The sequence below is a fragment of the Callospermophilus lateralis genome, chromosome 5 (assembly GCF_048772815.1).
Source record: "Callospermophilus lateralis isolate mCalLat2 chromosome 5, mCalLat2.hap1, whole genome shotgun sequence".
Taxonomy (NCBI): domain Eukaryota; kingdom Metazoa; phylum Chordata; class Mammalia; order Rodentia; family Sciuridae; genus Callospermophilus; species Callospermophilus lateralis.
The window spans coordinates 148,400,141-148,415,397 of NC_135309.1; the positions used below are offsets into that span (position 1 = coordinate 148,400,141).

General features: G+C 35.7%; 2 protein-coding genes across 5 annotated transcripts in view; one reads left to right on the forward strand and one right to left on the reverse strand.

Annotated features, from left to right (window-relative positions):
• Positions 1-6,840, forward strand: part of Osmr (oncostatin M receptor) — a 63,203-nt gene extending 56,363 nt beyond the window's left edge. The window contains exons 15-18 of one of the 2 annotated variants that reach the window (XM_076857396.2): positions 92-259; positions 3,189-3,270; positions 4,006-4,078; positions 4,516-6,840. In XM_076857396.2, coding sequence (XP_076713511.2) covers positions 92-259; positions 3,189-3,270; positions 4,006-4,078; positions 4,516-5,031 — 839 coding nt within the window. In that variant the 3' untranslated portion in view covers positions 5,032-6,840. The remainder of the gene's footprint in view (positions 1-91; positions 260-3,188; positions 3,271-4,005; positions 4,079-4,515) is intronic. The other variant, XM_076857397.2, reaches the window with a different exon arrangement.
• A 3,883-nt stretch (positions 6,841-10,723) lies between these two features.
• Positions 10,724-15,257, reverse strand: part of Rictor (RPTOR independent companion of MTOR complex 2) — a 114,595-nt gene continuing 110,061 nt past the window's right edge. For 2 of the 3 annotated variants that reach the window (XM_076857402.2, XM_076857401.2), the window contains one exon: positions 10,724-15,186. In XM_076857402.2, coding sequence (XP_076713517.2) covers positions 15,112-15,186 — 75 coding nt within the window. In that variant the 3' untranslated portion in view covers positions 10,724-15,111. The remainder of the gene's footprint in view (positions 15,187-15,257) is intronic. The other variant, XR_013091449.2, reaches the window with a different exon arrangement.

A 15,257-nucleotide genomic window follows, 5' to 3' on the forward strand; every position in this document is an offset into this window, starting at 1 on the left:
GAGTATATGTCCATCTCTGTTATGAGATCTCTACCATGCTCATTAAAAAAATTAATTCTTATTTCTTGAAAAAAAATTCTGACAACCACAGATGATTTAATACGTTGCAAATTGGACATTGATGACCCAAGGAAAAAGACATTCATTATGGAAAACCTACAGCCGGAATCCTCCTATGAGTTTTTCGTCACTTCGTACACAGGAGTTGGTGAGGGCCCCAATGGTACTTTCACGAAGGTCACAACGTCAGATGAGCCCTGTGAGTTGTTTTCCAGATCAAAAGTCCCTCCTTTGGAGTTTCTGGGAAATTGCAAGTTACAGCCATGTTACCTTAAACTTCTTCTAAATCAGGAATTTTCAAATTTTTTCTTCTCCAACCCTTTTTCCTCTCCTTCTTTCTTCTTTTTTGTTTCACCCCCCCACACACACACACCCAAATTATTACACAGAATCCCACTCCAAAAATCAGGAAAGAGTTGGAGTTATTCTGACCAATTTTTGCTTGGAATCTTCCTCTTTCCCCTCTCAACCAACGCTGAGGTCCTTCTCTGAATCAGTCTCAGAATCCATTGAAAATCACAGTATTTTAGTGTTGCTAGCCAAAGAGCCACGGGGAGCAGGCAGATATTGGTAGTTGGGGCAGAAATGCCAGTCTTCCTTCTGGCTGTTTTCCTGGTGGCAAACTGATTGCTTCCTGCTTCGCCAGGCCTCCATGGGCAATTAGACATCAGTGGGGCAGAGGCCAGGCAGGAGCACGTTCATTAGCTCTACATTTGTGTACTTTGGGTTGGGAAAGGGTAAGATGAAGAGCTGGGTCTTTTCAAGATGCATTTGGCTAGAAGGATGGAGAAAGCAAGAAAGAAGAATGCAAAGAATTGGTTGATAGAAAAATGTATCCTTATGGGCAACCCAGATATCCCATGATCCAGTAGGGAGAGAAGACAGACACTGATAGAGGGAGGGGAGAAAAGAATGTCTTCCAAGAGGGACTCAGAGGAAGTTCATTGTTGGAAGGGACCTTGTAAAACAGACAGGCTTAAAAGTTTGGCCAGAAATCACCAACTCCTTGATGCTTGCAAGGTCTCTTTATTGAAAGCCAAACTGAAAGGACGGGAAGGTCACATCATGTAGAACTGCTGACCCCAGAGTGCTGACAGGTGATAAGGGCACACACAGCTGCAGTGGGAAGAAAATAACTTGGAAATGAATTTTAAATGAACTTCAACATGACAAAAGAGCTCATATAATGTGAATCATTGGCTCAAATCTTAAACTGATTTGAGTTCTGAACTTGGGTTTGGAGACAGAAGATGATGCGATGATCTAGGAGTGAACTGGCAGGAACCACCACCTGCTTCTCTGTAGCTGTGTGTATCCCTGTGACCAGGTATGGCCCTCTAGGATCAGCAGTTCTATCTGACATGACATCCATCTCTACAGCCTCGCCTCAGTGAAGGAACCTTGAGTCAAAGTACAAGTGCACTAAGAATATTGTGTAACATTACCTTCAGGCTATCAGGTGCACAGGAAACACAAATATCTCATTATGTGTATGCAGTATGTAAAGAAATGCAAAATAAATAAATAAATAAAAATACACTTGAAATACAAAAAAAAAAAAAAAAGTCTGGTGCCAAGTATTTTAAGGAAGAGGTATTCTACCTATATTATGCCTCACTAAAAGATTTAGCAAACTAGTAGAAAATTTGGAAACATTGTTAGGTCCATGGTTTGCTCTAAACTATATTCATAATTTAACCAAATTTTAAATTAATTATAGTAGTTAAAAGGGCTGACCCAGAGAGCAAGGTGTTCTTAGTGAAAGAGTCAGGAAGAGAGCACCCCCCCCCCCCCGCCCTGGGGCCAGGTTAATTTGAGACCAGGTGTTGAGGTCCTTGCTTAGACCTATTATCTTTCTGGGTCCTTTTCTCCAGAACCCTGTGTTGCCTCATTGCTCTGTCTTGGGCATCTGCCCAGGCCAGCTCTTCTTTCCCAACTGCAACATCACCCACAATACTGCTGCCCTCAAACCAAGCTCCACTTTTTCCAGGATAGCCTGATATAGGGATAGAGTGGGGAGTACAGAGGAAGTGAATGGATTGAACAGAATCCTAAGTACATGGAATAACTGTTAGACTCCAAACTCCTTGAGCTATTTGAATTATAAATATTATTTATCAAGAATGGGAACAGGAAGATGGATATTTTTTTAAAAAAAGCACACAGCTAGGCACTATGGCACCATGCCTATAATCCCAGCTACGTGAGAGACTGAGGCAGGAGGATCACAGTTCAAGGCCAGCCTGGACAACTTAGTGAGCACCTGTCTCAAAATACAAAAAAAAGGATTGTGGATGTACCTCAGTGGTAGAGATCTTGCTTAGTATGTGTGAGGTCCTGGGTCTTATCCCCAGTACAAAAAAAAAGGAAAAAAAAAAAAAAGGAAAGGAAATGGAAATGGAATGATTCTCCGAGATTAAGACATTTTCTGCTAATTTTATCTGAGACTAACTAGAAGAGTCGTACATCAGTTTTGGAACTGTATGGAACAGGTCTCAGTGGCAATACCACAACTATTTCTGTTCTGCTCATGGGTTACAGATCAGTTGTGGCCTGGCTGATCTAGGCTGGGCCAAGCTGGACTGCAGCTTCAATTGGGTTCAAGTTTGTTTCACAGTAGGTCAACTCAGGCTCAGGCTGAATGGGCAGCAGCTGCCTGGGGTGGTTTCAGGAGCACAAGAAGACCAGGCAGACTCTGTCAGCACATCTTAAGCTTCTACTTCCTCACATCACAATTACCAACATCTCATTGGCCAAGCCAAGGCACATGTCTGAGTCCCCAGTCAAGGGGCAGGAAGGTACTCTGCACCTCCAGGAAGCTTGGGGAAGGATGGGAAAAGTATAATTCTAACTCTGGGAGCAACTGAAGAAGTGGGAATCATGGTCCACTTTATCAGAGAGGTAATGAGTCTGCATCACAAAGTGTTAGTGTTGGCTGATGGCAAAGGTCTCCCTGTGTGGGTTGATTGGTCAGTTACCCCCACCATCAGGTAAAACTCACATTGAAACATGCATAAATGAACATTTGAGGAATAATAAACATGTGAACTATTCTGGCTCACAAATTTATTTTTATTCTTTTGAGGAGGTAGAAGTACCCATTACAAATGTCTTTTTTCCTTCTCCAGACCATAAGCTGATCCGCATCATACTGCCCATGATTCTCTCTGTCTCGCTTATCATAGTAGCATGCTACTGGAAAAGTGAGTGGTAAGTGTGTGAGAAAGTTTTATCTAGGAAAGTGAGAGAAAGCCTTAGGAGTTTAGTTAGATGGAAATAGCAGGGAATAATATGAGCAAACGTTCTGAAAAGGAACCAGGCGTGGTGGCACACGCGTGTAATCCCAGGAGCTCTGGAGGCTGAGACAGGAGGATCGCAAGTTCAAAGCCATCCTTGGCAGAAGCAAGGTGCTAAGCAACTCAGTGAGGCCCCATCTCTAAATAAAATACAAAAAAAAATAGAGTTGGGGATGTGGCTCCGTGGACAAGTGCTCTTGAGTTCAATCCTCAGTACCCTATCACCACCAAAAAAAAAAAAAAAAAAAAAAAACAGTTCTGAAAAGAGAAAGGATGAAGGAGGTGTATGTGAGAATATGTAATTTTTGAACAGTTTTGCTTTCCAAGCCAATACATGAGGAAAATAATGACCACTTAAAATTAAGAGATTGCAAATGTTTTTATCAATAGCCATATTTATCCCTATGTGCTTGGTGGTGTTCCAAATGCTTTATATAGATAACACACTTCATCCTCACAACAGCCCTGTGAGCACTGCTATTACCTCCACTTACCCAACGAGAAGGAGCTAAGCAATGGGGGGAGCTAAGCGATTTGCTTAATAAGGGAAAGGACAAGGATCAGAACCTAGGAATCTGACTTCAGAGTTCTCGATCTTAATGATTCCACTAAATCATGAAATTCCATCTCATTATCACTATTTTTCTAGGGTGAAGGAGAAGTGTTATCCTGACATCCCAGACCCTTACAAGAGCAGCATCCTGTCATTAATAAAATCCAAGGTAAGAACTTGTTGTGGATTGGGGCCATAACAATTACATTTTCCTAGACCTCTTCAGGAAAATATGACAAATTAGAGGTGCCTCTGCTCCCACAGCCATTAAATAGGTGATTGAAGAGTTTGGGAGTGGAGCTCAAAGTTAGAGCACTTGCCTAGAATATATGCAGCCTCGGGTTCCATCCCAGCATTAGGAGAGAGTAGGGACTTAGGGGTAATTATTGAGAAAGGGAAAGAAGAAGAAAGATAGAAGTGATTAGAGCTTTGATTTCTTCTGTTGGGGGAAATCCTTGGGTTTTTCAATACCACTTCCAGGTTAATTCGTGACTAGCAAGAGATGTAACAAAATTGAAGCTCAAAGTGCATTTCACATGCTTAATATACTTTGGTACACATCCCCTGACACACATTTATATTTACATATATTTGCTTCCTTTCTAGGAGAACCCTCATTTAACAATAATGAATGTCAAAGACTGCATTCCAGATGCTATAGAAGTTATAAATAAACCAGAAGGGACCAAGACACAACTCCTGGAGACTAGGAAGCCAGTCATAGAAAGTGCATTAACTGAGCATATCTACCTTTACCTCCTAGAAGAAAAGAAGTCCTCTCACCCTGGCCCTTGCATCTGTTTTGAGAACTTAACCTATAATCAGTCAGCTTCTGACTCTGGTTCCTGTGGCCATGTCCCAGTACCCTCTGAAGACTCGCCATGTCAGCTGGGATTATTGACCTCACCTGATAATTTACTAAAGACACTAGAAAAAAACTACATGAACTCCCAGGGAGAAATACCAGCTGAAGAAACCAGTTTGAATTATGTGTCCCAATTGGCTTCACCCATGACTGGAGACATGGACAGTCTTCCAACAAATCCACCAGTGCCAGCACACTGTTCAGAGTATAAAATGCAAATGGCAGTGCCCCCCATGCCTTGCCTCCCCTCCCCTTAATGAGAATAGCAGCCACTCCTCAACAACCCTTTGAGGTCAAGGTGAACACTACCATTACAGCCCAGACCCAGTCCATACACTACACAAATGCTATAGGGAGCAGAGCTGGAACCATTCCGTAATCATCTGTCCTGGCCCTTAGTCCCAAAGAACTGTCATTATTTACAGGCTTATTTTCATAAGACCACTACAGTATGGCTAAAGGCCAGAAGCTCTTCAACTTAGCAGGCTTACTTTTTTTTTTTTTTTTTACTTTTTTACTCCTTTCAGGCATACTCTAGAAATGGCAGAATCATAGGGACATGCTGACCTTGTTGCTTTTTCTTCCAGGCTCACCTCTCTCACAGTAGACCTGAACTTGACATAGGGATAGGCATTAACCACTCACTCCACAACCCCCTGCCCCCCCCCCCCCGAGTATTTTACAGGGTGGCTATGGGCCTAGAAGTTCAGTGTTTAGTGAAAAAACATTGCATTAGTGTTTACCTCCATGTTTAATATCTTAAGGGTAAAGCAAATAGATTGAAGACTTTGATAAAGGCCACAAAAGGTTTAGCACTACAGCATAAATTGGGAATGTTAAGTTGCTGTGTTTAATAAAAAACTTTAAAGTTTGAGATCAAATCACCTTTTAGATTTGACTCGAAATTGTAAGAATTTAGTTCATTGACCCAGTGAAATTAACTCTTTTGGGGACATAGACCTAACTTAATAGGTAAGATGTTTGAAGATCTTTACAACTCTTCCTCTGTCAAGTTTACTTAATACAGTGAAGGAATAGGATTAGTAAAGAACCCCTGACAAGGAAATAGTATTCCTGTTCACTAGACATCAGTCTTCTTCCTTAATTTTTTGACGACCTCAAAATATAAAAAAATATCATTGAGTAATTTCACTCACATTATGGCTCTTCCTTTTCTTCTTCATTTTTTCCTCCCAACTATTTGTAAATGACCTGTTTCTACTTAGCATCTTTTGGGCTTTATGATAGGTTCTCTGGGTCAAGAGAATTCTGTCTCATTTTAATTCCTATTATGCTAAAATATTAAATAAAAAGGAACTTCAGTGTTGGCTATGAGAAACATAACTGCAAAAAGTTCTACAAGGAGGAAATCTGTGTTGGCATCAGAGCAACTTTTTCACCTTTGAACCAATACAGTTGGCCCTCCATATCTCTGGGTTCTTCAAACAACCATGGAGAGAAAATAGAAAAAAATTGCATCTATTCTGAATATATTACAGACATTTTTTCTTGTCACTATTTCTTAAACAATATAGTATAACAATTATTTACCTTGCATTTACATCAAATTAGGCATTAGAGATGACAAAGTCTGTGGGAGGATACGTGCAAATTATATGCAAATACTAAAACCATTTTATATAAGGAACTTGTCATCCACTATTTGTCATCCCCAGGGATCCTGGAACCTATCCCACAGAACACCTCAGGATAAATGTATATGCAAAGCACCTCGTACCTAACAGGTGTTCAATACCTGGTAGTTCTTTTCTCTTTCCCCTGCCTGCCAACCAGCCCCATTTGTCATATTTCTAAACAAGTATAAAGAAGTATTGTCAACTGCTGTCAGGTGGAAATGACTGCCAATGCACATGACTCTGCCATTGAATGTCAACACTATAGGAAATATCCACATCTCATGTGGCTTTAAAATATACCTATACCAGTGCTGGGTCTGTAGCTCAGTGGCAGAGTGCTTGCCTAGCATGTGAGGCACTGAGTTCAATTCTTAGCACCATAAAAAATAAAAATAAATAAATACACACACACACACACACACACACACACACACACAAAAAACCCATACCAGCCAGTTCTGTTGTGTTCAAGCTTTCCAACCTTTTCCTTACATATAACAAAGACTTTTGCTGGAAAATTTGGTTATGTCCTAACAGAAAAAAACAGTATTTTGATGAGTCTAACAGTTGTGAGAAGAATTTGGGGCCAGTGTTGTCATCACTCTATTTATGCTCCTTTGTTAATTATGCTTTTCATTTGAATCTTGTATACAGATTTGTCAACACTGGTTGATTTGTAAATGTTACATTTTATTTAGATTGTTTAAAACACAATCCAAAAACCTTGAAGTTGCTTTTGCTGTTGCAAAAAGTTTTAATTAAAACATTTCATCATTTTTGTGTTTATATCCATGAAATAAAAGTCTGCAGATTAGTATAGTTAATAAGCCACCTCATGAACTTACTAAAAGCGTATATTTCTGATTACCACTTCAAACCTCCTAATCAATCTCTTCAGCAAGAGACCTGGAATCCATATTTCTCAGGCATTCAGACTCACACTAAACTTTGACAATCACAGGCCTACGCTGAATGAAGTCTTTCTGAAGTATAGCAACAACCAATAGGAAATGCCTAGAAACATAACTTTGATTATAATACCACTATGACTTATAGTTACATCTGTAAACATTTCTTTTCAATGTTCATAACAACCAAATACATTGGTTTCTAAAAGCTTAGTTTTCAATACTATGTGCCATCTTAGCATTGGCTTAAGAAGTGCTATTCAGAAACTTTGAAGTTTATATTCATGTGTCAGTGGAAGTATCAGGATTAAATAAACACAATAGAGAATTTAAAATATAAACATTTGTATACCTTCTTCTGAGAAGTGTCTGTTCAGTTCCTTAGTCCATTTATTGATGGGGTGTTTTTTTGGTGTTAAGTTTTTTGAGTTCTTTATATATTCTGGAGATTAGTGCTCGAAATTTGCTCCCATACTGTAGGTTTTCTCTTCACCTCACTGATTGTTTCTTTTTCTGAGAGGCTTTTTAGTTTGAATCTATCCCATTTATTGATTCTTAATTTTACTTCTTGTGCTTTAGGAGTCTTTTAAGCAAGTCGGGGCCTAATCCAACATTATGAAGATTTGTGCCTGCTTTTTCTTCTATTAGGTGAAGGGTCTCTGGTCTAATTCCTACTCTAATTCCACTTTGAGTTGAGTTTTGTGCAGAGAGAGACAGGGGCTTAATTTCCTCTAAACCTAAGGTCAGTATCATTTTACATGGAGAAAATTTGAAAACATTCCCTCTAAAAACTGGAACAAGATAGGGATGCCCTCGTTCACCACTTCTATTTAACACTGACCTTAAAACTCTAGCCAGGGCAATTAGACAAAGAAATTAAAGGAAAAATAGAAAAGGGATAGGAAAATAACTCAAATTATCACTATTTGCTGATGACATGATTCTATACTTAGAGGATCTGAAAAATTCCATTAGAAAATTTCTAGATTGAATATATGAATTCAGCAAAGTAACAGGATATAAAATCAATACCCATAAATCAAATGCATTTCTATATAACATTGAGGAATCCTCTGAAAGAGAAATTAGGAAAACCACCCCATTCACAATAGCCTCAAAAAAAAAAAAAAAAAAAACTTGGGAATCAATTTAACAAAAAAGATGAGAGACATCTACAAGGAAAACTACAAAACACTAAAGAAAGAAACTGAAGAAGATGGAAAGATCTTCCATGCTTTTGGATAGGCAGAATTAATATTGTTAAAATGGACATACTACCAAAAGTGCTATACAGATTCAATGCAATTCCAATTAAAATCCCAAAGTCATATTTATAAAGTAGAAAAAGCAATCATGAAATTCATTTGGAAAAATAAGAGACCCAGAATAGCCAAAGCAATCCTTAGCAAAAAGAGTAAAGCAGGAGGCATCACAATACCAGACCTTTTACTATGGCTCTGTAGTATAGTTTAAGGTCTGTTCACACATGCAGACCAATGGTACAGAATAAAAGACACAGAGACAAACCGACATAAATACAGTTATCTCATACTAGTCAAAGGCACCCAAAACACACACTGGAGAAAAGATAGGCTTTTTAACAAATGGTGCTGGGAAAACTGCAAATCCTTTTTATTGTTTCATCCATAAATGTTTTGAGTTTCTCTAAATAAAGCTCTCCTTTTCCTAACATAGCCATAAAACCTTTTTATAAATTTGCAACTATAACCAAATGAGTAGTAATTCACTGAAAGTATCAGGATATTTTGGTTGTAGGCTAGACTGGCATTCGTGACCTATAAATACTGCATCAGCCTGGACAGCAAAAATCAGTTGTGTGCAGGGAAACACAATGTACCTAACTGGGAGCAAGGACCTGTTCACACAATAGTCACACACGTGGTGCAAATGCTTATATTAATCACAGTCAATTTGATTATACTGTAGAATGTATTTAAGAAAATCAAGTTGAATTAGATTAGGCAACATTGCTTCTACGGGCTCTGTTGAAAGATACATCGGCTTCATCTCAAGTAATTTAGAAAACATGTTAATAACATCACATATGAAGTAGAACTTTTAAAATATGTAAGAAGTATAACAGAAGACAAAATCTTCAGAATTAGCAGTTGAACTGTTACAAAAAAAAGTTGAACTTAGGAAAAAAAAACATATATTCAATTTGAAGGTCTAAGCACAGGTTGTTGGCTCAATTCTTTTAAGATAAGCATTTTAAGAAACAAAGTTTTGAAAGAATTTTTTTTTTTTTTACCAATACTGAAGTAGTATTTTACTTTTATATACAACTATTTTTTAAATAAAACTTTTTTTTTCCTTTTTAGCATTCGGAATTGAAGCCAGAACTTTGTACATGCTAAGCATGTGCTCTACTACTGTACTACATTCCCAGCCTCATGAACCAACATTTAAAATGTTCAGCTGTACTGTGACTTTTCCTAAAGATCAGCAGAATGATGACAACATAGATTATTCTTTTAAAAGTGTGTTTTGGGACCAATTACATTTATGATACTCAGTGGAGGGCAAAGGGAAAAATAATATGCAGAAACCTGCTTAAAAGCCAAACTACCTGGAATCTGTTTCTTAAAGATATATGTTTTACCATATATATATATATATATATATATATATATATATATATATATATATATACACACACACACACACACACACACACACACACACACATACATACATACACACACAAAGTATATATACAATAAAATTTAAAAATATGTATATATACACATATATATATTTATATTTTATTGGTTCTTTCTAGTTATACATGACAGTAGAGTCCATTTTAATATAACAGCATGGCATATACTTATTCTAATTAGGACCCCAGTCTTGTGGATGTCCATGATGGTGAGCTTCACTGTGGTGTATTAATATATATACATACGAAAGTTATGCCAGATTCATTCCACTGTATTTTTCCATATTTTAACAACTATAATAGACCTTAACTTTGACACTGAATTTTTGTTCTCCAGAATAAGAAGAAGTTAGGCTATTTGATGATTCCAGTTAATGTGTGAGAGGTTTTCATACATACAAGTCAATATCTTCACATTATCATTATTTATATATAACTTCCTCAAAAAATTCAGAGCAGTTTCTAAAAATATTTCAGTTTCCCAACCCTTTATATTGACTTAAAACATAAAAAATTGCAAAGGTGCTTGTTTAAATTATGAAGGAAGTTTTAAAATAAACAGTTATTTTTAATTGTTTGGAAGAGACACTCTACCTGTTACTGAACCAGCCTCTTGCCTATGGTACGGAAAAGTCACTTTTACTGGGAATCCCATGTTTAAATCAAAGTTGTACGACCACAGATTGTTTTAAATTTTCAAATAAAACAATACAACCTCAAGTTTAAGAATTTTAAGTACATTTTATTAACAATGTATCCCTTTGATAAGATTATGCTTCAGGTGGCTTGTAATGCCCTTGACATAAACTGTACACATTATACAAAAACAAGAAAATCACAACAACAAAAAAATCAAGGTGAGCAAAACCATTTGGTGACAAATCTTATTTAAATTATACACAACTCAATGAAATATTCTTACGGAAAATATATAAATACTTTTCTTTCTATGTTACAGTTATACAATATAAATCAGATTTCAATGTCTGTTCAGTGACCTACAAACACCAGAACCTCCAAATATGTAGCAGCGTATTACTAAATAAAAAAAAAAAGAAAGAAAGAAAATCATGTGGTTAGAGAGCATTAAGTCTGAAATTTTTTTTCACAATCCCTTACCACTTTTCAAAACATCATTTGTTTTATAATGTATCTTTAGGGTTTCCGAGAGACCAGTAATGAAACATTTTTCAACAATCATCTATAATTTTCACTTCCCTTCTCCTCCCCAAGACTTTGCATTTTGTGCTAAATCAACCTAGTTAAGTGGCAAAATTGTAAGATATACTTTTTTTGGCATAAATTATATTTTTCAAATTAAGTATTTTATAAAGAAAGTCAAACAAAATGTGCAATTTATGCATGCTGTGGCATAGTTATTCACCTATATTACAAAAATACTCCAAAGGGGGTAAAATTCAACATTCTGGGAGTCATATAAATCTATAATGAATGAAAACTACCATGGGAACCTGGAACTTGAAACAAAAAAGAAAGAAAGAAAATGTTTCTAGAAAGAATATTACAGATTTACCTGTTTCAATGTTCTATGACAAGCACTGTTATTGATTTCACTGGGTATGCTTTTAAGTTAAACTCTCTCTGTAGAGAAACTCTAGATGGTAACAAAGTATTTCATAAATGTAGAGAAAATGGATACCTTTCCCAACTTATGTTTTAGAAACTCTGAAATATTCATTCATTCTAAGCAGTTCTTATTAAAGTCTCTCAATTAATTTTACCTTTTCTTTCTTCCCAAGTTTTAATGGATTGTGAGTTTGAGACAAAAGAGGAAGCAAAACACTATAGGGGGTAAAAAAAAAAAATCTAACTTTCAAAGACCGTTTCCCAAAGTAGTTTACAAGTTCTTCTCACACAATAGCACCTCACTCTTACCATGCAAAAAATAACTGTAGTTATAATTTGAATGACAGACAATTTGGTTTTTATTGCTTAATGATCTGTGCTTTAATATGGGGATAAAAGGCATTCTCTGAATGGAATGAAATAAAATTTTATATAAATAGCAATAGACAAATCTAAATAAGCACTGACATCTCATTGTTGTACACTCTTGCCATTGTGACATGCCTTGAAACATTCAGCTTTAATGATCTCAAGCTCTAGACAAAAGAGCTGAAAACTACTAAAGCCACCATTTCTACAGGACTTGTATACATTATAATAATGTATGTACTTCTGAAAAGCCTCTTTTAATGTCACTGTCTTACAGAATGTCCTTATGTTTATAATCTTAGAAAAAAAATTAATTAGGGAGAACACACTTATCCTCCCTTCAAATAAATCTAAGCACAAATAGGAAACAAGAATGTAAGAAATTTTAGAGCATATTTAATTATGAACATTAAATTTCTAATTTCTTTATTTATCCATATTTACTTAGTGAAGCAGAAATCTGTTCTTGAAAAAAAGTCAATTAGAAATGACAATTCACTTTACATAAGAAATTCACAGTTTACAACCAGTCTAACTGTTCAAATTCTTCCAAGTTATTCAATAATTACCAAGAATACAAATTTATGTGGACTAAGATTAATTCTAAAATCTTGAAAAACTACAGTGTTGATATTATTTTGGTATTCTATAGTCTGGTAATATCTATTATTTATAGATGAATTTCTCATTTCTATTACCACTGACACCATTCCTAATCTTTTCTGCTATAATTTAATATTAACACCCATGTTAATCACTTGGCACTGCATGTATTTTTCATCATAAAAGTCTATTTTTATACACACAAGTACTCAAAAAAAATGTATTAGACCTGCCTGTCAGTAACACCATAGATAAACCAAATAGCAACATAAATTTAAGTATAGACTTTTTTCTTAGTATACTGATAATCACAAAGCTCTGAGTGTCTTCCCAAAGTAAGTGCTACAGGCTGACATGATAATATACACAAACATGTCTTTCAAAGTAACAGTCAAAAAATCTGCTCAGGCTAATAGAAACAGCCTTAATTTCAGGATGGATGACTTAGGTGGGCAAAGGGATGGTCTTGTGTATGTGACAGAAAAAAAAAATTACTGTTAATTTTTTGAGGGATTAAACCACAGAGTTTATAGTCTAAATTAACTGAGGTAGTATTTAAAATGAATGTCTAAAATCTTATTCCCATTTTTAACAAGATTACTACACTATTTCCTTTGGAGTTTTTAACCACTATTTGGTTAAGTATCTCTGACATCTGGTTCTCTGGAAAGGCAGTTTAATAATCCAGGACCAAAGACCAAGGTGACAGGCAACTCTCTTAGAAGTACTATTGACATTTAAATAAACATTTGGGTTCAGTGAAGTTAAATTTTTTTTTGTTTTGTTTTACCTTCATAGAATTTTATGAGAGAAAATTTGAAGAACCACTTTTTAATACAAGCAGCAGCTTACAGCCCTTATCTGCTTTGTTATAATGTAAAGTTGCTACACAGTGCACATAAGAACAATTCACTGAAGTGCAGTTGAAGAGGTTTAGGAAGGAAGTGAGATGAAACGCTTCATCCCAATGGGAACTTTCAGTGCCAGTAAATTAAAAAAAAAACAAACAAACAAAAAAAACCAAATCCAAACAAACAAACAATCTGTGAATTATGTCTTCTAGTTCACAGGATTCTTTAACAGAAATCTCAAAGAATAGACACATTACAAAAAGGATCTGCAACTTGGGAAAATATTAACCAATGTTCTATGACTGTGTCAAAGCTGATGTGTAATTGTAAAAATGGTCTACACAAAAAAGGGTCCTAATCAGTCCAGCTGGATTTTTTTTTCTATTTCCATTTATATACAGATTTCAAAAAAGTAATCCTTTCATTTACAAGCATTCTAACGATGATGGCCATGCTATTTTTATATACAAATTTGCATATATGTTTAATTCCTGTAAAGATTTCCAAATATCTTTATACATATAGAAATTAGACAAACAAATACAACCTTGCCCTCATCAACTTAACAACTTCACAAATGTGATAAAGGCAAAATCACTGCATTTATTTAGTTTGTGCAAAACAAGAACACTGATATAAAAATTAAGTTACTGCTGCTTTAAAATTTAGGACTTAAGGCTTTTCACTACAAGTTTTAATCTTAATAATGAGTTTTGTTAACAATTTTTTTAAAAAGAAAATATGGCTCTTCTTTTCCCATGGAATGTGTAAATTGCAGGCAAACTTAACTTCTACAGGAGATCCAAAGTATTATTTAATGCTTTCCTTTGCTCTGGGTCTAAAGTAATAGTGCTTGCTCATGTTCCTGTTTAAAATGATACAGAAGTTGATGAAAATGGAAGTCCACTGGAAATATATGCATTCTATACATGGGAAATATTTTCAATTGACCTATCAAATGATTTTTAAATTTTAATCAGGAACTGTAGTGAAAAACCTTAACGGGTTCAAATAGCCTATAATAACACATTGCAACAAAAGAGGTGGAAAACAAATAAGAATCTTTATGTAGTCTAATAACATAAAAATAACTTACAAGTCCTGGGTTGTTGAGGCTCTTCATTTGCTTTGAGGTTATAAACCTCTGAAGTAGTGTTACAAATATTAAGAAAATGTGGAAGGGCTAAAGTTCCCCTCTAATACCAGCAGTTACAGCACACCCCATTGTGGTAACAGGATGAAGACTTAGAGACACTGATTCCTGGTTTCCACGAATTAGTTAACAAACAAGGCATCTTTATATTTACTCTAAAAACAAAAAAATTCAGAAATAACATGTGAAGGGTACTTCTGCATATCCTATTATTATTCCACTGTCATTATGCTTTTAAAATGAAAAAATAGAAAACCTATGTAGGTATTCAGTGCTTGGCTCTTGCATATGATGGTAACTGAAATTTTCAAAATTGTGTAATGAATCAAGAACCCTTCAAAGGGCTCAACAGGGGAGAGAAGGAAGTTGTTTTGGTTAGGGAAGTCAGCAGTTCCAACTGTTCATGTACCAGTAATTGCTGGAACAGTGTGCAGAAGATACTCCTGTCTTTGCTGCCCAGTCAGTCAGTATTTTCTGAGGCTTTCAGGAAATCCACAAATATGAATATATATAGTATATAAATCTATATACATCATAAATATGAGGTCAGGATTCAGCAGATGTATCAATTATAGGTTGCTTTGGTGGTATTGCCAACACAGCCTCTGCTTCTTCATGCATCTAGAGAAACATGAAAAATTGTTAATGACCTTTCACACAAATTGTCCATAATGTAGCTATATTAATTCAAC